Here is a 27863-nt window from a genome sequence, read left to right as displayed (position 1 = left end):
TATCTATCGGGTGGTTCTAGAATCTAGATACTTGCAGCATGGTTCTTTTGGAATATTAAAGGGTTCTTAATGCACGTTTGGGTTACAGTGAGGGATGGTATATGAAGATTATGATCTGGAGTTAGCTGCAAGTTTATATTTAATGATTGAGATTGTGTTCAACGGCAAATAACAAGTTCTGTGAAAAGTCGTTGTTCAGATGCCCGTAGTGTATTTATGTCATCTGTTGAATGTCCTATTGTCTTATCAACAAACATTTAGAGAGAAGAATTGGAAATATGAGAAACATAATTTGCTTTTCTTGTGTCGTGTGATTTTAATCTGGATATAGTTTTGGGTTTCCAATTGTTTGTCAGGCAAATTGATCCATTTCCCCAATTTCACCTTGGACTCCCGCCATTATATATATATAAAACATATATATATATAATATATTTCATAGATTCATGTCTAGTTCGCATAGCTGTCACGGCGGTGGTTTGTGCTGAAGACATATTTTAGGTGCAGGTATCATTTTCAGATTAAACAAAGACTTTTTAATGAATAACTTGCTGGGACCTGCTGCAACCGGAATAACCGCGGCCTGTATGCCCTCTGCTATAGCAAACAGCAGGGCTGCGTGCGTGTACGGGTGTGTGGTAATTGATTCCATATTAGCCAAAGAGCACTCGGAGATATCCTCGCTTCAGCGTATGTATCTCCAGCGTGGGCCGCAGCACAGAGACTTCCCCGCGGGACTACATAACAGAACCGCCTCTCCACCGAGCAGCACGGGGAACCAGCGGCACCGGGAACGAGCGGCAGCAGAACCAGCGGAACCGGGACTCAGCAGCACCGGTAGGTCGGCTGTTCACCGGCGCGAGAGGCGTATGACACATTTACGAACTCACGCGAGGCTGAAACCCCCCCCCCCCCGAAGAAGCCCTTTCCTCGTAACGGCTTTCTTACGCGTGTGTTTTGTTTTTGGCAGAAAACATTTAAATAAATAACAACATGTCAGCCGAGAAGCCGCAGAGCATGCTGCGGGAAGCGTCGCATCAGATTATCGCCGGTGGATCCGCGGGTGAGTGAAACATTCAAAACTTCTACTCGAGTCCGCGTTGTGCAACAGTTCGGGGGAGGGGAGGGGAGTGTGGGCTACGCGAGGCTACGTGTCGGTAGCAACGGTTACCGGTTATAAGCATCCGTAAAAAAATAAATATATATATATATATATAATAAACGTCCGCCTCGTTAAACTTCTTCCTCCCCCCACACGAGAACGGTGGCTTAACGTAAAAGTTCGTTAATCGCAAGCGCGTAGATAATCAACGACCGTTTAAATTCTCTACGGGGTCATCAAAGATAGTACATGTGTCACAAGATGGTTCACGCGCCTGATAACCGAAGAGCCACCAGGGCAGGAAATGAGTTAGCGCATGCGTATAACCATCCATTGATTGAGTGAGCGAGCGAGTTTTTTGTTCTTATGTAATCTTTACCAGTTATGAGGTGGAACTATGTAAGCTATGTTTACTAAAGTGCTGCATATACTTCTACTTGAGTATTTACTTTGATATTTGAACATCTTTATGAACTGACGGACAAATTCCTCTACTTTTTATAACTTTAACTCTTTAAAAAGCCTCTAGGATGAGCCGTAAAATAAAGAAAATAACACACACACACACTAATACAGCAGTCATATTATTCCAAAAACATCATATATCATAGTAAAACACACACACAGGGAACATTTCACTAAACAATGATTACTTTTACTGTTGATACTTTAAGTACATTTCACTGATAAAATGTACTTAACTCTCACTTTTACTCGGGGTGCTTTGTACTTTCATGATGTTGTTGGTTATTGTTTCTTTTTATATAAGTAGAGGATCAGAATACTTCTTCTACCTAGGGCTGCAACTAACGATTATTTTGATAATCGATTAATCGGTTGATTATTTTATCGATTAATCGGATAAAAAACAAACAAAATTCAATTTTCAACCCTTTATTCAAAACAGGGTCCATACGGTCATGGAAAACCTGGAAAAGTCATGGAATTTTTAAATGGCTATTAGCAGGCCTATAAAAGTAATTTTTAAAAATAAAATCCCAAAATATTTGGAAAAGTAATGAAAATGTGTTTTATTCTAATTTTAATTTACACAGTATATATACAGTATGCTTTGGAATTCTCATTGTTAGTTTAAATACTACATCTTCTCACTTTGTCACGTATAGACAGAGTTTTCACAAAATGTTTAATCATGGAAATTTGGTTTAAAGTCATGGAAAGGTCCTGGAGATCCACTGGTCACCATGGTGATGAACCTGTTCACTGGTCACCATGGTGATGAACCGTCACAAACAGACTGACAGCTTTCCTCTCCTGAGCAGTGGTCCCCATGTGGCCCCCTGAACAATATCAGAGACGCGTTACGATTTATAATTTTTTTCACCTGGCCCGCTGCCGTTGAGATTGCAGTGAGACGCGGAAACAATGTGAAGTGGTGCTCTTCACAATAAAACATCTTTGATGAGACGTGTCGAGTCTCGGCCAATCAGCGTTCAGATGTCCACAGCGTTTGGGAAGTTAGGTTAGCTTGAATGTTCGTTCGCTACATTTGCTGCTGTCACGCTGCACGGTGTAGCGATACTAACAAAGTACCCGTACGTTAAAAAACGATGTGATTTAGCATATTTTTAGTATCGATACTTCATTAAAAGAGCGATCAGAGCGCACGCGCTGGTCCGCTCCGTTAAATGTTGTCTGCACGCGCAGCGCACAGAGCGAGTGGCGTCGTGGCTTATCTCCGTTGCCTTTCTCCGTGGAAAAATATTTTCCGCTATCCGCAACGGAATAAATAACCACGTTTTCTACGTTATACTCTTGTGGAAATGCCACACACGTCGTGACATGTAGCGCCCTGGTGTCTGGGTTCATAAGGTCACCCGGAGGCGCACTCAGCTCCGTGAATGTCTCCGACTACGTGAATGACTTCCGCATCCAGCGCCACGTGAGCAGCAGCAGCCAATTAGATTCATCAACAGAGGAGCAGCTCAGCGCTGATTGGCTCTCACAACGCAGCGTTCTCTGCTCTCTCTCCCACCGCTATGCTCTGGTTTCTCCTGCGCCGCTCTGCGCTCAACTCAACTTTGTTTATACTCCGTGACTTATTGAGCGCCGTAATAATCGCGCGACACAACGAATCGATAATGAAATTCGTTGCCAACTATTTTAATAATCGATTTTTATCGATTTTATCGATTCGTTGTTGCAGCCCTACTTCTACCTCTAGTTTTTATGCAAGGACATTATGTTTATGATCATTTTCAAATGTGAAAAACCTTTCATTGTGTGACATTGACTGTTTACGATGTAGCGTCAGGGGTTTTCGACCAGTGAGCTGGTAGCACGAAGATAAGAAGGCTTTTATATTAGCACAATCTTGGCAAAGTTGGCTAACCACAATTTTAGCTAATGGGCCTCAGGGTTAGCCTCAAGTTAGCGGAGTTATCTTCTCAGAGACGACCAAAGGGGCGAGAAGTTGTCAGATTCAGAGGTCTGCACCCAGGCAGTAGAAGTGCCGTGCGGATGTAGCCTCGGGCTTAGATTAACCCCGGGTTAACTGTGTGTGTAAAGGGGCTGAGTTAACCGAGGGTCAACTCGGGTTCACGTGGGAAAAGCCTGAATGTCTGCGGTGGGGGCAAAACAGTGTCAAGTATATTTCCCTTTAATAACAGTCTGCAAACTACCTAAAGGTATTACATTAATGTCATGGAATAAAATGTCCAATATTTCAATTTGCATGCAAGATGAGTTTTAGGAGAAAACACAAATATGTTTGATAAAAAGATTGAAAATCGATGGCGTTTAACCGAGGAACCTAACGATGACGTCATCGCAGCTCCAGAGGCTCGTCTCTAGCTTCCTTGTCGCTAACCAGGAAGTGAGTGGAAGTCGCCCCTCTTGCTTATTACCTTCTCCTTTTTACTCGTTTGGCCGTCACAACAACAAAAACACGCACGCACACAAAAACACACACACACATCTGTTCCGCTTCACTCATCTGGAACGAGACGATTGGCTGCGGCGGGATTGCGCAACACGTCGTGGTCTCGTGTCTCAGAAGGGCGCGGGGTCAAAGGCGTGGGAGGAATATGCTGACGATGCAGTCCTGACGAGACCAGCTGTGGTTTACAAGTGCATGTCCTCCATGACACCATGTACGCCCGAGCATGACCTACATCACGGCTCCGTGGAGGACACGAGGTCATCGGGTCACACGGCGGTGAAACTTTATTGTGACGCTAGATGTGTAAACGAGTCGTTGCATGCAGTTGACTCGCCTGTGGTTTGGGAGGAGCTTCATGGTCCTGTTGGCTTCGTATTAAATATTAAATATGAACCGGAGCTGCAGACGATGTCAACAGGAGGAGGAAAAGATAACGATTCATCTTGAGTCACGCTGAGCAGAAACAAAAGTCAAGGGTGGTTAATTATTGTCCCTCAAGTCACCGGGAAGGTTACAATAAGCGTGTGTGTGTGTGTGTGTGTGTGTGTCTTTGTGTCTGTGTGTGTGTGTGTCTTTGTGTCTGTCTTTTTGTCTGTGTGTGTGTGTCTTTGTGTCTGTGTGTGTCTGTCTTTGTGTCTGTGTGTGTGTCTGTGTGTGTCTGTGTCTGTCTTTGTGTGTGTGTGTGTCTGTCTTTTTGTCTGTGTCTTTGTGTCTGTGTGTGTCTGTCTTTGTGTCTGTGTGTGTGTCTGTGTCTGTCTTTGTGTGTGTGTGTCTGTCTTTGTGTCTGTGTGTGTGTGTGTCTTTGTGTCTGTCTTTGTGTCTGTCTGTGTGTGTGTCTGTCTGTGTGTGTGTGTCTTTGTGTGTCTGTCTTTGTGTCTGTGTGTGTCTGTCTTTGTGTGTGTTTGTCTGTCTTTGTGTCTGTGTGTGTCTGTCTTTGTGTCTGTGTGTGTGTGTCTTTGTGTGTCTGTCTTTGTGTCTGTGTGTGTGTGTCTTTGTGTGTCTGTCTTTGTGTCTGTGTGTGTGTGTGTCTTTGTGTCTGTCTTTGTGTGTGTGTGTGTGTGTCTGTCTTTGTGTGTGTGTCTGTCTTTGTGTCTGTGTGTGTGTGTGTGTCTTTGTGTCCGTGTGTGTGTCTGTGTGCGTCTGCTCAGTAAAAGCGTTATATTGCATAATTGTTTTTACATAAATCATTTGCATTAAAGCTAAATTAAGTTTCTTTTATGTTAAAAGCATCTTGGTAAAGCATAAAAATAAAAAAATCTTCTCTTCAGATTTAATCTTTATTTCCTCGTTGTTGATGATCTCAGACTTGCTGACTCGTCGTGTTCTGCAGCTGCTTTAAAACAAATACCTCAAAACTCTTTCCTCGTGTTTTACTGTCACATAGTTCTGTCCCACGTTGAGTGAAGTTCTTGTCCGTGTTGAGTTCAATGTTCATAAATCACAGCGCCGCGTCGTAAAGATCACACCAGAGGCGACATGATTATACCTTTGATTTCTGCACCCTTTGAAATATCAGTATATTATTATAGAAGCAGTTAAATCAACATTTTCTTTCAGCATCATTGCTCCGAGTGACAATGTGAGGAGCCGCTAGAGAACACCGTGTCCTCTGCTCCTCCTCCTCCTCCTCCTCCTCTACATTTCATTTCTCTTGGATCTCTCGTGTGTGTAGTTTCACATGTGACGTCACTTCCTCCCACATCACTCTAATGAAGGTTTATATTCAGGTGTATTTAGGGGGTCATGTGAGGTACCGGTCCACGCCCACTATGTGACCTCATGCGACCCTTTTCTTTTTTTAAGAATACCAAACCCTCCCGTCCTCTCCTTGTGGTGACACCCGGCGTTACGTCCTCTCCTTGTGATGACACCCGGCGTTGCGTCCTCTCCTTGTGGTGACACCCGGCGTTGCGTCCTCTCCTTGTGGTGACACCCGGCGTTGCGTCCTCTCCTTGTGGTGACACCCGGCGTCCTCTCCTTGTGGTGACACCCGGCGTTGCGTCCTCTCCTTGTGGTGACACCCGGCGTTACGTCCTCTCCTTGTGGTGACACCCGGCGTTACGTCCTCTCCTTGTGGTGACACCCGACGTTACGTCCTCTCCTTGTGGTGACACCCGGCGTTACGTCCTCTCCTTGTGGTGACACCGTTTCGTCCTCTCCTTGTGGTGACACCCGCGTTACGCCTCTCCTTGTGGTGACACCCGTACGTCCTCTCCTTGTGGTGACACCATGCGTCCTCTCCTTGTGGTGACACCCCGTCCTCTCCTTGTGGTGACACCTCCTTGTGGTGACACCCGAAGTCCTCTCCTTGTGGTGACACCCTCTCCTTGTGGTGACACCCGCGTGCCCTCTCCTTGTGGTGACACCCGCTCGTCCTCTCCTTGTGGTGACACCGGCGTTCGTCCTCTCCTTGTGGTGACACCCGGCGTTACGTCCTCTCCTTGTGGTGACACCCGGCGTTCGTCCTCTCCTTGTGGTGACACCTGGCGTTACGTCCTCTCCTTGTGGTGACACCGGCGTTCGTCCTCTCCTTGTGGTGACACCCGGCAATGCGTCCTCTCCTTGTGGTGACACCTGTGCGTCCTCTCCTTGTGGTGACACCGGCGTTACGTCCTCTCCTTGTGGTGACACCCGGCGTTCGTCCTCTCCTTGTGGTGACACCGGCGTTCGTCCTCTCCTTGTGGTGACACCTGGCGTTGCGTCCTCTCCTTGTGGTGACACCCCGCGTTCGCCTCTCCTTGTGGTGACACCCGCGTTACGTCCTCTCCTTGTGGTGACACCCGACGTTACGTCCTCTCCTTGTGGTGACACCCGGCGTTACGTCCTCTCCTTGTGGTGACACCTGGCGTTGCGTCCTCTCCTTGTGGTGACACCCGGCGTTGCGTCCTCTCCTTGTGGTGACACCCGGCGTTGCGTCCTCTCCTTGTGGTGACACCCGGCGTTACGTCCTCTCCTTGTGGTGACACCCGGCGTTACGTCCTCTCCTTGTGGTGACACCCGGCGCCTCCTTGTGGTGACACCAGTACGTCCTCTCCTTGTGGTGACACCCGGCGTTCGTCCTCTCCTTGTGGTGACACCCGGCGTTCGTCCTCTCCTTGTGGTGACACCCGGCGTTGCGTCCTCTCCTTGTGGTGACACCCGGCGTTACGTCCTCTCCTTGTGGTGACACCCGGCGTTACGTCCTCTCCTTGTGGTGACACCCGGCGTTACGTCCTCTCCTTGTGGTGACACCCGGCGTTGCGTCCTCTCCTTGTGGTGACACCCGGCGTTACGTCCTCTCCTTGTGGTGACACCCGACGTTACGTCCTCTCCTTGTGGTGACACCCGGCGTTACGTCCTCTCCTTGTGGTGACACCCGGCGTTACGTCCTCTCCTTGTGGTGACACCCGGCATTACGTCCTCTCCTTGTGGTGACACCCGGCGTTACGTCCTCTCCTTGTGGTGACACCCGGCGTTACGTCCTCTCCTTGTGGTGACACCCGGCATCTCGTCCTCTCCTTGTGGTGACACCCGGCGTTACGTCCTCTCCTTGTGGTGACACCCGGCATTACGTCCTCTCCTTGTGGTGACACCCGGCATTACGTCCTCTCCTTGTGGTGACACCCGGCGTTACGTCCTCTCCTTGTGGTGACACCCGGCGTTACGTCCTCTCCTTGTGGTGACACCCGGCGTTACATCCTCTCCTTGTGGTGACACCCGGCGTTACGTCCTCTCCTTGTGGTGACACCCGGCGTACGTCCTCTCCTTGTGGTGACACCCGGCGTTACGTCCTCTCCTTGTGGTGACACCCGGCGTTACATCCTCTCCTTGTGGTGACACCCGGCGTTACATCCTCTCCTTGTGGTGACACCCGGCGTCCTCTCCTTGTGGTGACACCCGGCGTTACGTCCTCTCCTTGTGGTGACACCCGGCGTTACATCCTCTCCTTGTGGTGACACCCGGCATTACGTCCTCTCCTTGTGGTGACACCCGGCGTTACGTCCTCTCCTTGTGGTGACACCCGGCGTTGCGTCCTCTCCTTGTGGTGACACCCGGCGTTACGTCCTCTCCTTGTGGTGACACCCGGCGTTACATCCTCTCCTTGTGGTGACACCCGGCATGCCCTCTCCTTGTGGTGACACCCGCTACGTCCTCTCCTTGTGGTGACACCCGGCGTTACATCCTCTCCTTGTGGTGACACCCGGCGTTACGTCCTCTCCTTGTGGTGACACCCGGCGTTCCTTGTGGTGACACCCGTGCGTCCTCTCCTTGTGGTGACACCTGGCTACATCCTCTCCTTGTGGTGACACCGGCGTTCGTCCTCTCCTTGTGGTGACACCCGCGTGCTCCTCTCCTTGTGGTGACACCCGGCGTACGTCCTCTCCTTGTGGTGACACCCGCGTTACGCCCTCTCCTTGTGGTGACACCTGGCGTTACGTCCTCTCCTTGTGGTGACACCCGGCGTTACGTCCTCTCCTTGTGGTGACACCCGGCGTTACGTCCTCTCCTTGTGGTGACACCCGGCGTTACATCCTCTCCTTGTGGTGACACCCGGCGTTGCGTCCTCTCCTTGTGGTGACACCCGGCGTTACGTCCTCTCCTTGTGGTGACACCCGGCGTTACGTCCTCTCCTTGTGGTGACACCCGGCGTTGCGTCCTCTCCTTGTGGTGACACCCGGCGTCAGGTCTGAGTTCCAGGTTCGGGTTTTAGTTCTTAGTTCCAGGTTCAAGTCTTAAGGTGCGTTCACACCAAAAGCGAAATTATTTTTTCCCGCGACTGAATCCCACGAGAAGTCAATGTACAGACGCGATAGTTTGGGGCGACGCGTTTACAGCGGCGGAATTTTCGCCCCTAGTTGAAATATTTCAACTTTGAGGCGGTAATCTCGCAACTCGGGCCGATCAGCTCTCGAGTGGCTCCGCGCGTCATCGCTGTCCAGCCGCAGTGGAATCAGAACAAGACGGACAATGTTATGAACACAGTGACAGCGTTTAGATGTTCCGCTCTCGTAGCTGGAAGCGGAAGTCTTTCAGACGCAACAGTAACTTCATCGGTGAAAGTGACCGAGCTGAGTGAGCCTACAGGTGACGTCATGAACCCAAACACGAGGGCGTTAGTGTGTGGGACGTCCACGACAAGTATAAAGCAGAACTAGTGGTTAGTTATTCTGGTGGATGAAGGAGATGATAACGGTCTTTACGGAGACGAGACACGGAGATAAGCCCCGCCCCTCGCGGAGCGTCTCGACGCTTATGGCGTGAACACGGTGAACGGTCGAGCGAGTAAACTCACACGTTTTGGGCGACGCGAAAAATCGCTTCGCTTTTGGTGTGAACGCACCTTTAGGTTCAGGTCTTAGTTCCAGGTTCAGGTCCTAATTTAAGGTTCAGGTCTTAATTCTGTGGGCCTTGTAAATATATAACAAATATGAATTTTTTTGGAGAAGTTTAAAGGTCAAAAGTTGTAACTTTTAAAAACCGCCGACGCCTAAAACGAGGAGTCACGACTAGACTTTATTTTACACTTTTTAAAAATACATCACAAGCAAAAAAATTAAAGTTTTTGGGGAAAAATGTATCAAATGGAAAATAATATTATTTATATTCTGGAGTAGAAGGAGAAAATAATAAAATGTGTTCCCAAATCTCAATGTCCCACCTGAGGCCTTAATCCCTAAACCCTCTGGGACCCTGAACCACCTGAGACCCGAACCTTCCTGGACCCCCGAACAATCTGGGACCCTGAACCCTCTGGGTGTCGTGACCCGGAATTCTGTCTTGTTTTGTGTCTCATTTTGAAGTCCTTGTGTCACCTGTGTCCCTGTGATTGGCCCTCATTGTGTCCACCTGTGTCTCGTTCTCCAGTGTCCAATCACCTCCACCTGCCTGTGTTTTTAAACCCTGTTCGTCTCATTCCCCAGTGTGGCGTCGTACTGTTTGGTTCGTGTTTGTCGTCCTGTCTAGTCGTGTGTTACGTGGAAATTCTGAATTAAATATTGCTTTGGAAGAAGTTGTCGGCACTTGGGTCCTCTCTCTCGCTACGACACCCGTGACACTGGGACCCTGAACCCTCTGGGACCCTGAACCTTCCGGGACCCCCGAAAAATCTGGGACCCTGAACCCTTTGAGACCCTGAACCCTCCGGGACCCCCAAACCCTCTGGGACTTGACCGACGCCCCCCTTTTAAAAGGTTGACCGCAAAAATACAAAAGGCTTGAAATGTTAAAAATGTACAAATGAGAGCGCAATTTGCAGCAATGTATCCCGTTACCTTGACGACGCCAAACATGTGTTCACTTGTGGGTTTTTATTTTATTTTATTTTTACTGCCCCGTTTTGAACGTCTTCCGACATGAGACGAGAGGTAATTGTCAAATAAATTATTTAATAGTTTTTTTTTTTTTTTTAAAGACAAAATTAAAATAAAGCGATAATGAAGTAACTGTTTGTGATAAATTCGTTATGTCCCATCTTAAATCCTTAATGTTAATATTTCTGTGTAGATTTAATAAGCCAGGCTTAATACGCTGGTCCTCTTTGTGTACCCCTTTATAATTTAAATTAGTTTAAAGCCTCCAGGTAACTTTATTATAATAAAAATTACTTTTCATGGTAAAAACAGAAACAATAAAAACACTAACGACACAAACAAAGGAGATTACATCATAGTAAGAAACAAAACGAAGACAGACAACGGGTAAAAAAAACAAGTGACATGTTTTTTAGTGTATTTTTAAGATTTTATAGCCGAACAATGAATTTAAAACAAATGTTTGATAATGAACGTAATAGTTAATTTAAATCCTTTATTTTCTTTTTTCTTACAAAGTCTAAATTCCAATATGTTTGTGTCATAACAGGAACATTTAATTATGCAGCGCAGATGTGTCCATTCTCCTTCTGTCCACTAGGGGGCAGTAGTTGCATGCGATATCTCTTCTAGGAGTAAAGGGACGCTGCAACATTTTAATCTGTTAGTTCAGTCATACACAGTTTGACTAAAGAGGCACAAGGTGTGTGTGTGTGTGTGTGTGTGTGTGTGTGTGTGTGTGTGTGTGTGTGTGTGTGTGTGTGTGTGTGTGTGTGTGTGTGTGTGTGTGTGTGTGTGTGTGTGTGTGTGTGTGTGTGTGTGTGTGTGTGTGTGTGTGTGTGTGTGTGTGTGTGTGTGTGTGTGTGTGTGTGTGTGTGTGTGTACTCGGCGATTTCCCCGAGTGGCTGCACCAAATCACAGCCGAATTATAAATAGGCCTAATATTTATTTCCAGAAACAATTGTGGGGGGGGGGGGGGGGTGATTGAACTCCCACGGTGGACACGTTGTAGACAGATGTTTATAGATGACCTCATGTTTGAAGTATAATGTTGGTTCTGGACCGGGCCTGGTCCTCTAAAACCTGCTCCCGCTGTGCCATCCACATCTTTTAAAAAACATTTTGTGTCTTTGCCCTCATATTTAATGTGTGCTTTGGCTTTGAAATGGCCGCCCAGTTCTATTGTTCCTGTTCCACCCTCGACAGACAGATGTCCGTGCATGGGGGTGGAGCGGTGGAGGGGGTAGTGTTGTGGATGGCTTGGTTAAAATGAGCCATGATGGTGCTGAAGGAGGGGCTGACTTAACCCCAACACACACACACACACACACACACACACACGTCTTCTCTTCTCCACACACATCAACAATGACTCAAATTAATGCTACATTATTAGTGGGATAACTTCCAAGTTCCTTGTTTACCCGGCGGATGGTGAACCCGCCGTGTTCTGACACGCGTGCACGGCTGATGAGAGTAATACGGAGAAATCACAACGCGGCGATGGCGGCGTTTCTAGAACAAACAAAAGAGCAAAGAGCTGATTTATTTCCCTCCGTCCGCTAATTAAACGTGAATAATCCCAATGTCACAAGAAATGAGTTGAATGCAAACGGGGCGTCCAGACCAAGAGAGGGGCCCCTGAATGCATCGCAAAATTAGATTGCATGTGTAAACCCGAGAGATTAATTGGCACTAAAATAATGGCAGATTTTTTAAACGGGAAGATTTTATAGGCTTGAATTCTTAATTATAGCTGAATTATAGCTCACGTTTCAGGCTTAAAATACTTTAGTTTCTTCTTCTTCTTTTTTTTCAGTGTATCGGAGCAAAACCGTGAACATCTCGGATGCATAAAGTCATAAGTTGATCAGTAATAATGTGAACTAAACTGTGGCATTAAACCTACATTAAAGTGCACAATAAATCAAATACTTTAGTACAATTTCGAGGTTCTTGTACTTTATTTCTTCCTGCTATACTTCTACTCTCTTACATTTCAGTCCACTTGAGTTACTTTGAAGGTTGAGATTGTTAAAATAATAATACATTGTGACGCATTGTTATTACATTACATTACATGTCATTTAGCAGACGCTTTTATCCAAAGCGACTTACAATAAGTGCATTTCAACCTAGAGTACAAACTAAGAACAACAAGAATACAGGAAGTAACATTTCCTCAACATAGTCGAACTACAAAAGTACCATAAGTAAGTGCTATCTAAGTGCCACTGAAGTGCTAATCTGTGTTTTAATCCAGATATAGTCGGAAAAGGTGTGTTTTCAGTCGCCGACGGAAGATGTAGAGACTTTCTGCTGTCCTGATGTCAGTGGGGAGCTCGTTCCACCACTGAGGAGCCAGGACAGCAAACAGTCTGGATTTCGAGTGATTAGCTCGAGGTGCAGTAGTCACAAGACGATTGGCTGTTGCCGAGCGGAGCGACGTGCGGGGTGTACGGTGTGACCATATCCCGGATGTAGACGGGGCCCGATCCGTCTAGAGCACGTTACGCCAGGACCAGTGTTTTGAAGCGGATGCGAGCAGCCACGGTAACCAGTGGAGAGGCGGAGGCGGAGTGGTGTGGGTGAATTTCGGGAGGCTGAAGACCAGTCGAGCTGCTGCATTCTGGATGAGCTGCAGGGGTCGGATGGCCTTAGCAGGTAGACCAGCCAGGAGGGAGTTGCAGTAGTCAAGGCGTGAAATGACCAGAGCCTGGATCAGAACCTGCGCCGCCTTCTGAGTAAGAAGAGGACGTATTCTCCTGATGTTGTGCAGCATGTACCTACAGGAAGCGTCGTCGCAGTGATGTTGGCCGTCAGGAGAGTTGACTGTCGAGTGTCACCCGAGGTTCCTGGCAGTCAGGGTAGGGGCCAACAGAGAGCTGTTGAAGGTGGTAGTCAGGTCGTGGGTGGGGAAGCCTTTCCCTGGAAGGAATAGTAGCTCAGTCTTGTCAGGGTTGATCTTCAGGTGGTGAGCAGACATCCACTGAGAGATGTCAGTCAGACAGGCAGAGATTCGTGCCGCCACCTGTGTTTCGGACGGTGGAAACGAGAAGATCAGTTGGGTGTCAGCGGCATAGCTATGGTAGGAGAAGCCATGCGAACGAATGACAGAGCCGAGAGAATTTGTGTACAGAGAGAAGAGGAGGGACCCAGGACGGAGCCTTGAGGAACCCCAGTAGTGAGAGGACAAGGATCAGACACAGATCCTCTCCAAGTTACCCGGTAGGTGCGGTCTTTAAGGTAGGAAGAGAAAAGAGCGAGTGCAGTGCCTGAGATCCCCAGGTCCTGAAGAGAAGAGATCAGGATCTGGTGGTTCACGGTGTCAAATGCTGCAGAAAGGTCGAGAAGGATAAGGACAGAGGAGAGAGGCTGCTCTAGCAGTGTGAAGCTGCTCAGAGACAGCCAGGAGGGCAGTCTCTGTCGAGTGGCCGGCCTTGAATCCAGACTGTTGAGGGTCAAGAAGGTTGTTACTGTGGAGATAGGAGGACACTTGGCTCAAGATAGCTCGCTCCAGAGTTTTGGAGAGAAAAGGTAGAAGAGAGACCGGTCTGTAGTTGCTGACTTCAGACGGGTCGAGCGTGGGTTTCTTCAGGAGAGGGTTGACTCTCGCCTCCTTTAGAGAGCTGGGGAAACAGCCAGTTGAGAGGGAGCCGTTAATAAGATGGGTGAGGAAGGTCAGAAGGTCAGGAGCAATAGCCTGGAGAATGGGAGACGGGACGGGGTCAAGGGCGCAGGTGGTCGGTCGGGCGGAGGTCACCAAGCTAAGAACTTGATTGGGAGACAAGGGGGTGAAAGAGGAAGAGAGGGGATGAAGAAGTTAGTGTTGGTGAGGTGATAGAAGATGGATTTGTAAAGGAGCGTATGTCGTCTATCTTGTTTGTAAAGTAGTCGACAAAGTGGCTCGGCAAAAGGGCGGACGGAGGAGGGGACAGGGGGATCAAGGAGGTTGGAAAAGATAGAGAAGAGTTTTTGGGGTTAGAGAAGGAAGACTGAATTTTGGTCAGGTAGAACGAGCTTTTGGCTGCAGAGATAGAGGAAGAGAAGGAGGAGAGGAGAGATTGATAGAAGAGCAAGTCTTCCGCTTGATTCGATATGCGCCAATCTCTTTCCGTCGCTCGCAGGGTGGCTCTCTCGGCGTGCACCGAGTCCGACAACCACGGAGCCGGAGAGGATTTCCGAACCGGTCGTGTCTTAAAAGGACAAAGAGAATCAAGAGATGAAGACAGGGAAGAGAGGAGAGTGTCTGTGGCAGAGTTAGGATGCATGAGTGAGAAGCAGTCAGTTGAGGGGAGAGCAGATAGGACAGAGGAGGCCAGAGAGGAGGGGCAGAGGGTGCGAATGTTGCGGCGTACAGGTGCAGAGTCTGTAGATATGGGTGGGTTGTCAGTACCAGAGAGCGAGAGAGAGTAAGAGATGAAGAAGTGGTCAGAGACATGGAGAGGAGTCACAGTGAGGTTAGAGGTAGAGCATTACGGTTTGTGTCCATATCGGTAATTTACAATTGTATCAGATTTAAGCTCAACTTTTGTTGAATATGATGGTCGCTCATGGCAACACACACACACACACACACACACTCGTCATACCTGCGAGGGAGTTCCGATAGAGTAAGAATAACACTAATGATGTTGTTATGATAAGAGCACATTCAACGTCAGATAATTATGATCCGCCTTCGGAGGCTTTGACGTCTATTTAGAAGAACTCAGGCTCTATTCATCCAGAGCGCCGCCTCGCTGCGTCTAATGGCCCCACTTTGGGTTTCACAGCGCCAACAAAGGGATCACCAAAGGTCTCCTACACCTTGTGTGTGTGGCACAAGAAAAGCGTGTTAGACAGGGACGAGGACAGACGCACAACGGCCTCTGAGATCACTCCACGGCGGTGGAAGTGAAAAGCGAAGGCGCCCATTGGTCAGCAATAACACAACAAGCCCGGGTTTAATCGAGCCCGGCTATAATTTAGCGCTCAGGCTAAGTAGTCGAGAGCAGAGAGTGTGTGACCCCCGAGGAGAGTTTACAGTCCCGCGGACTTCGTGTGTGTTTTTTTGCATCTGGGTTATGTATTCGTGCAAATGGAACTGACTGTGTGCGTGAGAGTGAGACTGTGTGTGTGTGCGTGAGAGTGAGACTGTGTGTGTGTGTGTGTGTGTGTGTGTGTTCATGTGTCTGAATGTTTTCATGTATATTTTCTGTGTGTTCCTTGATCCTCCTCCTTAAGTCCCGGTATAAGAACCGTCTCTTCCTTCCTACCGTCTGTCAGCAGACTCGTGACGTCTCACTCTTCAGACGTGTCACTCTTCAGACGTCTCACTCTTCAGACGTGTCACTCTTCAGACGTCTCACTCTTCAGACGTGTCACTCTTCAGACGTGTCACTCTTCAGACGTCTCACTCTTCAGACGTGTCACTCTTCAGACGTCTCACTCTTCAGGCGTCTCACTCTTCAGACGTCTCACTCTTCAGACGTCTCACTCTTCAGACGTCTCACTCTTCAGACGTGTCACTCTTCAGACGTGTCACTCTTCAGACGTCTCACTCTTCAGACGTCTCACTCCTCAGGCGTCTCACTCTTCAGACGTGTCACTCTTCAGACGTGTCACTCTTCAGACGTGTCACTCTTCAGACGTCTCACTCCTCAGGCGTCTCACTCTTCAGACGTCTCACTCTTCAGACGTCTCACTCTTCAGACGTGTCACTCTTCAGACGTCTCACTCCTCAGGCGTCTCACTCTTCAGACGTCTCACTCTTCAGACGTGTCACTCTTCAGACGTCTCACTCTTCAGAGCATCTTTGACGTCGCTGCATTCACAATTTTTTGGAAAATACCAGTAAATATGAATTGCAGAAAAAAAGTACTGTTCTGTTGGTTCTCTGTTGGTTCTCTTTGTTCTCTGTTGGTTCTGTTGGTTCTCTGTTGGTTCTGTTGGTTCTCTGTTAGTTCTGTTGGTTCTGTCGGTTCTCTGTTGGTTCTGTTAGTTCTGTTGGTTCTCTGTTGGTTCTGTTAGTTCTGTTGGTTCTGTCGGTTCTCTGTTGGTTCTCTGTTGGTTCTCTGTTAGTTCTCCAGCCCCTTGCTCCTCATGAACACTGACATGTGTGTTGAAAAGGTTGAATTGGGCGTTTAACCTCCTGGCCTGCAGCTCGTCGCCCCAGCTGGCCGGAGGTCAGACACGTGGGCCACGAGCAGCCGCCGGATGCTTCAGGCTCTCCGCTTTAAAAGCAACAAAACAAACTCTTCTTTAATATTTGTTTCTTCAATTCTATTCCGTTTATTTGTATAGCCCAATTTCACAAATTATAAATTTGTCTCAGAGTGCTTTACAATCTGTACACATAGACATCCCTGCCCCAAAACCTCACATCGGACCAGGAAAAACTCCCAAATAACCCTTCAGGGGGAAAAAAAGGGAAGAAACCTGCAGGAGAGCAACAGAGGAGGATCCCCCGATGGACAGAACAATAGATGTAATGTGTACAGAAGGACAGATTTAGAGTTAAAATACATTCAATGAATGTGACAGTGTATAAATAGTTCATAGTAGGCATATTCCACGATGGAGACCTCCACGATCCATCAGGCAGATGGCGGTGGGGAGGAGGAGTGGGCGGAGTCTCAACAGTGGGCGGAGTCTCAACAGGACAGTGGCGTAGTCGGTAGCAGGAATTCCATGACCCAGACCTCGATGATCCATCAGGCAGATAGGATCTATGCCGTCTCATAGGGTCCGATGACCCCATGAGACGTGAAGTCACAAGGACTCCGGGGAGAAAGCAGAGTTAGTAACGTGTGATTGAGAGATGAAAATTCATCCCTAAGGAGAGAAAAGAGGAGATAGGTGCTCAGTGCATCCTTAAACGTCCCCCGGCAGCTATAAGCCTATAGCAGCATATCAAGGGGCTTATTGTTTTGTTTTGTTCCATAAAAAATAAAATCTTCACAAAAAATAAAACACAACAAATGGAGCCGAAAAGGCCGTACGAGGCCGAGCTCGGTGTAACTTCAACGGAGCGCGATGCACGCTTCGAGACTTCAATAATTACAAAGCTCAGGCGAAATATAAATAAACATAATAAGTACTGTCAAAAAAACACAAGAAAAAAATCTAAACTGGACAGACTTAAAAAAAATTACATGGCTGTTTCCGTGTGTGTGTATGTGTGTGTGTGTGTGTGTGTGTGTGTGTGTATGTGTGTGTCCTGTGATTCTCCGGATGAGCTGGAAATTTGTAACGCAGGGTTTTTACAGTAAGTCCCCCCCCGCCACACACAAAAAAAAGTAATTCCTTCTCCCCCTTTCTTCAGCTCTGTATTTGGGGGCCGGCCCACTTTGGGTTAACTCCATCAAGATGAACGGTTTTCGGGCCGCTGCAGTAATCCTGATGTAATCCGGTGTGCTCGCGGCCCAATTTGTGGCCCGTTGGGGGGGCCCCGAAGCTTTAATTTAGGGAAGTTTCAACATTTATAGACGCTTGGTATTATTTCTGACGTGGAGCGGGTCGGAGGATGACGGACTTAAGAGGAAAGAGGAGGATGAGGGACGTCTTAGAGATAATGAAATGGTAAACGCCAGAACCTTTCATTCAGTTTTTGTGTGTGTGTGTGTGTGTGTGTGTGTGTGTGTGTGTGTGTGTGTGTGTGTGTGTGTGTGTGTGTGTGTGTGTGTGTGTGTGTGTGTGTGTGTGTGTGTGTGTGTGTGTGTGTGTGTGTGTGTGTGTGTGTGGGGTTCGACTATTGAATGAGGATTGCATTGTTACGCCTGAAGTGGGGAATCTGATCCACGGATGACTCGGACTAGGGGGAACCAGAGGGGGGCCAGAATAGAGCCATATCTGTGCTTTTTTTAAATTTTAATCCGCCTCGCTAACATATCGAGTTCTGAACGTGCAGCTCGGTGTAAATCACAGATTTCAGGCATCGTGAAGACGGATAAATCCACTGATGCTTTTTACTTTTCAGCTCTCAAAATACACGAGACGATCCCCCGTCTCTCGCATCCGTGTTTTTGCAGCTATCACCGGGAGAGCTAACGTCATGGAGCACGAGATGCGACGCAACCGAGACCACACAGGGGGCGCCGGGGGCAGGTACGGGAGGGCCGAGCGGCGGCGGCGGCCCCGTTAAGTCATCGGCGGGGCCGCTCAGCTCTGTAATCAGGGGCTCTGACGGATGGAGAGAATCCCCCAGAAGCTGTGGAGGGAACACACAGGGCGCCCCCCCCCCCCCCCCACACACACACACACACACACAGCTGTTTCCAGAGCGAGGAATTGATGTCGGGAAAGTCCTTGAAAAGGGAGGGGAAAAAACCGGGGGAATCCAACAACAACTTTTTCTTTTCTTTTTTCTGCGTCTCCCTCCAGTCTGCTGCAAACGTATCCGAGCGGATCATCTTTTTCTTTCTCCCCCTGTGTGTTTATTTTTTATTCTTTTTCGTTCTTTTTTTTTCGCACGTGGGTTTTTTTTCCGTGTGTGTGACGGTTCGAGGTCCCAAAGATTTTAGTTTTTTTCCCCTCCATCGTTTGCCCAAAACCGCCCAAGACGAAATCTGTGGAGCGCTCCGCCGGCGGTTCTGCTCTTCTTCTGAATTGCGGTTCTCTCGGGTCCGTTTCATTACGCTACTCGGACCGTTGCGGCCTGATGTATCGCACCCGGGGGAGACGCTGCACTCGGCACCAATCTATCAGTCCCCCGACCGGAGGAAAGGCGGAATGACACACTCGGAAGGGGGCCTGTGTGATTAAGCCCCGCCCCCTTCACCCACCCTTCATATTCAGAATTTACTTTAAATTAATGGTTTGTGTGATCCCCCCCCCCTCCTCCCTTGAAGGAAACGTCTCCAGTGATCACACGCGGGCCTTCTGCAGTTTTGCAGATGTTGTTTTTATTGTGATTACTTGGAGAAATGTTTTGATAGTATAAAAAAAAATTAGCTGTCGGATTATTTAATTGCAGTTCTTCAGTCATTTTGTGAAACTGCTGCACAAACAAGAAGCGGCCTCGCTTTATTTTCACAGTTCATTTGATATTTAAACATCAGCCGTACGCCTTCTGATTAAATACATTTATTATTCTAACTGTAATGATGATCATAACGAATATTATTTATGCTAATTTATCATATATATATATATAAAAACTACTTTCTACTTTGTTACAAAAACACGACTGCTCCTTTTGGATTTTCTTTCTTAAGTGGAAAGGAGACAAGGTAATTACCCCATGGGCAATTAGAGAGAAAGGGGGCCGAGGGACTAGGAAAGTCATTTTCTAACCCAAACATCCTGGTCCGAGGGGCCGGAGCGGCTGGACAGCCTCCTGGAGGCCGCTGGCTCTGGCTGGCCGTCGGTGGGGAAGTGGGAGTGGGGGGGGGGGGTTGTTGTTTTCTTTCTCCGGGTCTCCGGGAAAAAAACTTCTGCCAGATGAGCGGCACCTAAAAGCGCAGCTCGCTCTCTCCCACCAGTGTCGCCGCTCGTGTGTATGCAACGGAGTCCCCCCTGTCAGTTTGGCTGCGTCGCCGGGGGCAACGGGCAGGAGCGAGCTCGTTGTTATCCTGACGCCGTCCTCGGAAGTCCTTGTGTGGACCCCATAAACATGATGCTGCCAGCGTGTAATAAGCCGGCAGTATACAAAAGGAATGGCAACCTCATGAGGACACATGAGATGTGGCTTCTGTGGCTTTTGTTTTTTTTATTTTTGGTATATTATTAACCTGTGAAATTACTTTATAAGTTCGCTTCGAGGATATATTACCGCCTCGTGTTTCTCTGCTTTTTTGAGGTTTTTTTTCCTCTTTTTAATTTGGTTGTTGTTGAAGTTTTCACAAGTTACTAGATAACAAAAAACAACAACAAACAAATACGAAATACATAGCATAACAACCATCTCTGCGAACAATCGGACAAAAATCAAATACAAATGTTTTTTTCACACAAGCCAACGTGCCAAATTACCAGAAGGAAAGATTAATGTTTAGTTTTCAGTCACTCTGAAGCAGAAAGAGACAATGAAGAGTTTTTAATGTGGTCCTTGATGACGGCTCGGAGAGGAGGCTTCACTACACACAGAGCTGCACACTAAATACCTTCGTCTTCGTCAGTGAAAATCACAGTAAAAAAAAGACCAAGTGGTGCCTGTTAGTAACTGAATACATTTTGTTTTCTGACTGTTGGATAAAACAAGATATGTGAAGACGCCTCCCAGGGCTGTGTGAACTTGAGAAGAGCACTTCCTGCTGTTTTTATGAATTATTTAATTAATAAAAATAAGCCTCAAACCACAATTTGACCTTTTTTTTTAGACGTTGTGATTTGTCACCAGAGAAGCAGCAGGTACCTAGGTGTGTGTTGCATCATTGACGTCAACGCCACCTGTACTCTCAGGGTTAATATAAGCATCACACGCCACGCTGACTTTTACTTTATGAGAGCTTTAAAGGAGGCGAGGAAGAGGAGTACAGCAACTGTGGGAGGAAGATCTGAAACACACCTTAGCCTCTTAAAGGAAGAGACGACTTGATGTCACGATACCACATACTCAGAGGAGGAGGAAGAGGAGGACAAGGAGGCGAAAGAGGAAGAAGAGGAGGAGGAGGAAGCCACGTCTGAATGGACCTCCTGACAACGACCTCTGATGAGCGAACACCTGATGACATCATTCTGAGGTTGATTAGAAGAAGTCCTCTCTCCCCCTCAGTCTCTCTCTCTCTCTCTCTCTCTCTCTCTCTCTCTCTCTCTCTCTCTCTCTCTCTCTCTCTCTCACACACAAATGAAGAGCTGATGTTTTTGTTATTTCGCCGAGTGGTTTCTTTTTTCTTCTCTTTTTTCCGAGCTGTTAACGGGGGTGAGATCTGGTTTATCCTCCGCCATGAGTCTGCACAGTTCCTCCCTTCGACCGGTGGGATGAGTGAGGCTCACACACACACACACACACACACACACACACGCTCGCCTGCCAAAAACTTCCCAGATAATTAGTGGAGCGTTTCACACTGTGCAGAACATCAAAAAGGAAATGGAAAATTGACAAATTAAGCATGGGCCACATGGGGGGGGGGGGGGGTGTTGGTGGAGCTCCAATGCTGCACATGGTCACTCTAAAACAAGCTCGCTGTCTAACTTCGTCTAATTCATACCAATCAGCACTGCTGTGTGTGTATTTTATTTTATTTTTTTAAATGCCAAGTTTTTATCCCCCCTCCCAAATGAGTTTAAATCTGAATTTATTAGAGAATGTTTCACAGTTGTTCGCCTCGTAACTGATCGTCAGCGGCGAGATTAGTGTGAGAATAAATTTTGTTTCAACGCCGCCGCAGCATTTATCTTTGAGTGGGATTTTATGTTGTTTTTACCGTGAATTTTTAAAATTTATTCACGAATGTGATGGAGAGTGTTTTGGGCTTTTGTTCTCAGTGTTGATCGTTCAGCCCACTCGCTTGTTGGAGGCCCGGAAACTCACGCTCTGACCATCAGCTCCTTCACAGGGATGGTTTTAGAAGCGTCACTCAGTAATTTTTACATCCAAATGTTTTTATTATTTTTTTGATACATCAACTTTTTCTCCAATCAACTTTTCTCGGGACGACGGATGAAAAAAAGCCTCTTGGCTCATAACTCTAGCACATTTACAGAAATGTTTTTTATTAATGTGCACTGTCCCTTATCAAATAAACCAAAGTAAAAAATAAAAATAAAATATGTATATCTCAGCCAATTGTGAAAATGTTTGCAATATTTTTCATTTTCTTACATTTAAATTAAAAGTACCCATAAAAAAGGTAAATGAGAATATATGCTATCAAATAAGTGAGATTAATGTAATAAGTCACACCCTTCTACTTATACATAACTCTGTTCTCATTGTTTAGAAGAAGTGTATCTTGATCTTGAAGCATTAATATATATATATATATGCGACTCAAATGAAATTGGAATATATGGCCTATATATAGTAAAACAAAACAAAAAAGTGAGATTAATGTAATAAGACAAAAGTCACACCCTTTTACTTGGAGATAAATTATTGTTGTTTAGAAGAAGTGAAGAATATTGGTCTTGATGGTATATACGTTTAATATTTAAATTAAAAGTAAACGCGACTCAATTGAAATATATGGCCTATAGTAAAACAAATAAGAAGTGAGCTCAATGTATTAAGTCACACCCTTCTACCTGTAGATAACTATTTGTTGTGCTCATTGTATAGAAGAGGTGTATCTTGGTCTTAAAAACATTAAAGGTATATATACCATGACTGCTTCAAGGGAGTCGACCTGCAGCCCAAAACCAACACGGAGTCGTCGTCCTTTCAGAAGACACCACGCTGTTGCAACGCCTTTACAACTGCACATGGCGGGCACTGATCCTGTGCAAATACACCGCACACACACACACACACACACACACACACACACACACACACACACAACCGTGCCATGCTTGCGCATACATTATGTCAAGCGTACACACCCTTTTTACAATTCAGCCCCCGTCCGAGTGGGGGGGTAAACTGTCACCGTGTCCACCCCGTGGCACTCTGGAGAGTTGAACTTGACGGAAACATATGTCTTCAATTTTAATAGCTCTCCATCCCCCCCCCCCCCCCCCCAGATGGCCTGAAGGAAGGAGGGGGGGGGGGTCGCCTGAGAAGCTGCGTTTCATGTAAGAATAATTTTCGCTAAGTAGCCGGGCGATCTGTTTGTTACGCTAGAGCTGACAGTTTGTTTATGTTTCTGGAGGAGCATGATGGATGGTGCAGGAGTTGATGCTAATTAGACTAAATTGTATGCGAAGAATGCCGAGGAGGGGTCTGGGACTGAAGGCCGGGGTTTCAGTTCTTTTTTACTCTCATTGTTTGGGGCGTAATTGAATGGCGCTCGGGCCTGTTTATCACGGCGATGTGTGTGTGTGTGTGTGTGTGGGGGGGGGGGGATAAGGAAGATGTGTCACTCTTCTTCCTCCTCCCGGACCAATTAGAACAGACACAAACCTCGAAGTCCAACTGGCCGTGAAATGAATGTTTACCCAGCCAAAGTCTTGACCAGGGATGATTAGCAGCTTCTAACCCCCCCCCCCCCCCCCCCCCCTCCTGCAGCCTGACATGGCCAACTTGCAAAAGATGACCGTGAGGGGACAGTGTCACTCTGCATGTGCTCCGATTCTCGTGTTGGTGAACTCTTGAAATCTGAGATTCCTAAAGGAAGAATTCCGTAAAGTTGTCCTGCAAAAGAAGTGATTTCAGTAAAGAGACAAAATGAGACGTATCGGAGCCTCCAAGACGTGATGTTATGATTGGTCCATGAAGTCAGAGACGGTAAACTCGACGTGTCGTCCCTCAGCCCAACATGACATCAGCGCTCCTCGTGACTTCAGACTTATGTCCCGTGGCGTTCCCGTCTGGCTCGCGCTCGTTAATTCGTTTATTTTCGTCCTCGCGGTTGTTTTCTTCTCTTTTCCTTTTTTTCCTTTTTGTCTGCAACATTTTTAAAGCGATAAAAGACGTCGAAGCCTGTGAAGCCAGCGGAGACGTTCTCTCACCGGAGAGTACGAGACACCAGACACTCTAGTGCACTAGACACTGTAGTGCACTAGACCCTCTTGTGCACTAGACACTATAGTGCACTAGACACGCTCATGCACTAGACACTGTAGTGCACTAGACCCTCTCGTGCACTAGACACCGGGCCGCGGAAAAAAAGTGAATAAAAGAAGTTGTAATTTTTTTTTATAAATCAGTCGGAAAAATATATTATTTTGAAAAAGGAGCGGATCCACCCGTGTGTACGTCTGAGCCGCGTTCAGGAGTCTTAAAGTTCGGGTTTATCGCTGCAGGCGAGTCTCACGCGCCGAACCCTCTGCTGGCGGCACATTTCAGTGACAAAGAATCTTAAAACATATTCAACCTGCTCAATGAATTCTGTCACTTCAGGGAAATGACAACTGTTTTCAAGTTGGCCGATAAAGTCGCTGCTGTGTGGGCGAGTGAACAGCGGAATATTCTACATGTTTCAGACGTTGACCGGGTGGAAGAGGCTTTTCAAAGAGTTTGAGCGGTACTCCAACCACAAAAGACCCGACTGCAAAAGAATAGACCTGCAACCCATTTGTAAACAAACCCGCCCGGTGAATCGAGCCCGTCCGAGCTAGAAGAAAATGTGTTGGAGATGCAAATGACGGTGGCCTTAAGGGACATTTCACACAACAACTCTGCCGGTGTTCTAATGACAGCGACCAGAACTCGGTTAGGAGCAGCGGACCAAACACACGTCTGTCGCCGTCTCCATCAGCGGCTCGTTGCAGGTAAACAAGCGCACGGCTCACACTAATTCGGCGTAATGATGAGTTGTTGTTTTGGCACTTTATGCCCTTCGTATAATTGTATGACGTCATATTTATTACGTCATTTATATTGCCGGTCCGTGAAAATAATTTCTGACACGGAACCGGTCCGTGGCTCAAAAAAGGTTGGGGACCGCTGCACTAGATGTACAGATGTTTTCACGATATCTAAAATAGAAATAGAGGGAATTCTGACTCGTTGAAGAGAAACGTCGTTGTCATCTCCACTGACACGGTGCACACACACACACACACACACACACACACTATATATTAAACTATATGGACCTCGTGCACCGAGTCTGACCCTCCGACCCCACGCCCCCGCGTCGGTTCCTCCTCCTAGAAACGAACCAGGCGCCTCATCTGCGAGTCGTCAACCGCTCGACACGTGCAGGGCAACAACGGCGTAAACAACACGGCGGTGTCGCAGCGCTCCACGAGGACACGCGTGTGAAGTCTCGGCTAACAGAGAGCAGAGCAGGGCGGGCCCCCGGCACATGTTCAACGTCACACACACACACACACACAGCTTGAGTTAACCTCGGCGTACCTCCAGTGTTCTGGTCTGGAAGCAAAATATAAATTAAATATTGTACAAATTTGATTATTTCAGCTTTTTCTTTTTCCCTGACATTTTCCACTCTTCTTCATCATTTGAATAAATGATGTGCCTGATTGTGCACGAGTGAATTGGCTCACAAAAAACACACTTCTCAATGTCTTTTGAGCTTATCTGAACTCTCATAGGACAGTGAGTTCCAGCCCGTTGTGTCAAAACGGGCCGGGCCGTGAAGGTCCAACCCACCTGAAGAGAGCGAGAGAAGAGACGTGTGTGTGTGTGTGTGTGTGTGTGTGTGTGTGCGTGCGTGCGTGCGTGCGTGTTTTTCCTTTTCTTCAGCCTCGTGAAGTCGACGGCTCCTTTTGGCTGCAATGCATTGTGGTTTATGGAGGCTGCCGTCAGCGGGGTTTTACTTTATTCTCCTCCTCCGCCTCCTCCTCCTGTACTGCGTCGGCCTGCAGAAAGATGCTCCTTCTCTTTTAATTGCGAAGGAACTCGACACCGACGTCTCGACGTTTGCGGGTTTTTTCATTTCCTTTGCAGACTGTCGCTGCTCCACGGCGTGACTTCATGCGTTTGGTATTCTGGCGCGTTCGCTGGAATATGGAAAATATATACAACCAAACAATGAAATGGAGAACTGCAAGGTGTATTGCCAATTTCTTTCTTCTTGTACTTTTCTTCCTCCGGCGGCGTGTCGGAGTGATTTAGGGAGGATTATTCCTCTTTTGGGGGGGTTCAGTGCCGCTGTCTGTGAAGCGAGGACTTCACCCTCTCACCTCCGTCTCCACTACACACACACACGAGTTAGTATTTACACAATCAAATCTACACAATGAATCTGCTTTAATTCTGAAATATTGGGGATCAGAACCTTTGTATTGCCTTTTCATGTTTTCACATACAAGGAATTTGTCACGGCGGGCGGTGCGGCCATAGACGACAACATTAACGACAACCAACACAGTGCGAGAATTAAGAATATAAATACTAAAAATATAAGAAAGTGCACAGACGGGCAGGTTTACGGTACTTTTCACAGTTTCAAGTGAAAAGTGTATTTAACCCTTGTGTTGCCTTCGGGTCATTTTGACCCGATTCAATATTTAACCCTCCTGTCGCCTTCGGGTCAATTTGACCCGATTCAATGTTTAATGTCGGTGTTCTTTCGGGAGTCAACAAACAAACATAAAGTACCTCACACTTAAACTTGGAAAACAATATTAATTCTAATAATTTTCTGGAGATTTTAATAGCTGGGGTCATATTGACCTCAAGGGTAAAATATGTTAGTAAATATAAAGGTAACAGGAGGGTTAAACATTGAATCGGGTCAAATTGACCCGAAGGCAACAGGAGGGTGAAACATTGAATCGGGTCAAATTGACCCGAAGGCAACACAAGGGTTAAAGTGAAGAGTTACGTGTATTTAAGTGTTTTTAAGTATTTAAAGGGAAGAATTATGTATATTTAAGTGTTTTAAGGGTATTTAAAGTGAAGAGTTATGTGTTTTTAAGTGTTTTTAAGTATTTCAAATGAGTCTAAAGTTAAGTGGGAGATGAAATATGTTAAGCATTTTCTGTAAGCCTTTTTTTTTAACAAGCATATTGGCCCTCGGAACTAATACTGTATGGGTGGGATGTGGGTTATGGATTTTAAGGATGGGGGGGGGGGGGGGGGGTGAGAGAGGGGATAGAGAGAGGAAGCGAGTTAGCCTCGGATGGGCGAGAGTGAAACCGGAGCATGATTGAGTTAGGGGGAAAGGAGACAGGAGCCCCGAGGCTGCCAGTCGGATGCTGTGTGTGTGTGTGTGTGTGTGTGTGTGTAAACACGGGCCGCTCTTGTCACGCTGCCCCCGTTAGCATGGGAGATTGTGATGGAGTTATCTGGCCTGGCCCTGAGCTGGGCTTGTCGTCTGGTTGTATACACAAGGAGGCCGAGCGCTCGTCTGTGTGTACGCTGCCGCGGTGCCAGCAGCATGACTCACGAGGCCTTTTGGGACGCGAGCAACACACAAAAACACGCACACAAAAAGCCTCGTCTGGTTCCTTTCCCTCTCGGTGGAAACGTACTCTTTGCATCCTCTGAGCTCTCACAAGATGAAGGTTATACAAATAGGGGATGGAAATTAGGAGGGTTTAAGCTATTACCTTATTTTTTTCTCCCGGTGGGATTCTTCCTCACCTGCTTCTCAAATGATGTGCGGCGTGCCCGACCGCATACGTTCCTGCTTCATTTGAGTTTTCTATAACCACGAGGAATCTTTTTTTTTTAACACTCTTGAAACTTTGTTCTCACTTTATTTTTGTCACCCTTCCCATTGTGCCAATGCCGCTTAAACTGTGTGTGCGGTTGAAGAGGAAGAAGAGGAAGAACACCATTTTTCCCCAAAGATGGAGGCGCTACGGCGCCCTGCTTCACACCGGCGGCTGTAAAGCGAAAGCAGATGCCGTAAAGTTTACAGAAATGTGAACATTATTTCTCCTCGCATTCTGCTAAACACTTAGCGGACGAGCTTTGAAGTCACCAGAGAAAATCTCGTCTGCGGAGAGAGAGAGAAATGATAGGATCTCCTGGAGCAATGGAGCCGGGGAGGAGCTTGAAGGAAAAAGGAGGCGTGTGTCTGGTAGATTTTTTTTCTTCTTTGCTTTCTCGTACGATTTGAGGCTT

The 27863-nt window shown here is 47.2% G+C and overlaps 1 protein-coding gene across 3 annotated transcripts in view; it reads left to right on the top strand.

The window, feature by feature from the left end:
- Positions 1-627: 627 nt before the first annotated feature.
- slc25a21 (solute carrier family 25 member 21) overlaps positions 628-27863 on the top strand; it is a 92748-nt gene continuing 65512 nt past the window's right edge. Inside the window, exons 1-2 of one of the 3 annotated variants that reach the window (XM_056426840.1) lie at positions 749-837; positions 971-1063. In XM_056426840.1, coding sequence (XP_056282815.1) covers positions 994-1063 — 70 coding nt within the window. In that variant the 5' untranslated portion in view covers positions 749-837; positions 971-993. Of the gene's footprint in view, positions 842-970; positions 1064-27863 lie in introns of all 3 variants that reach the window. The other 2 variants (XM_056426841.1, XM_056426839.1) reach the window with 2 other exon arrangements.

The sequence above is a fragment of the Pseudoliparis swirei genome, chromosome 11 (assembly GCF_029220125.1).
Source record: "Pseudoliparis swirei isolate HS2019 ecotype Mariana Trench chromosome 11, NWPU_hadal_v1, whole genome shotgun sequence".
Lineage (NCBI taxonomy): Eukaryota > Metazoa > Chordata > Actinopteri > Perciformes > Liparidae > Pseudoliparis > Pseudoliparis swirei.
This window is presented reverse-complemented; position numbering and strand designations above follow the sequence as displayed.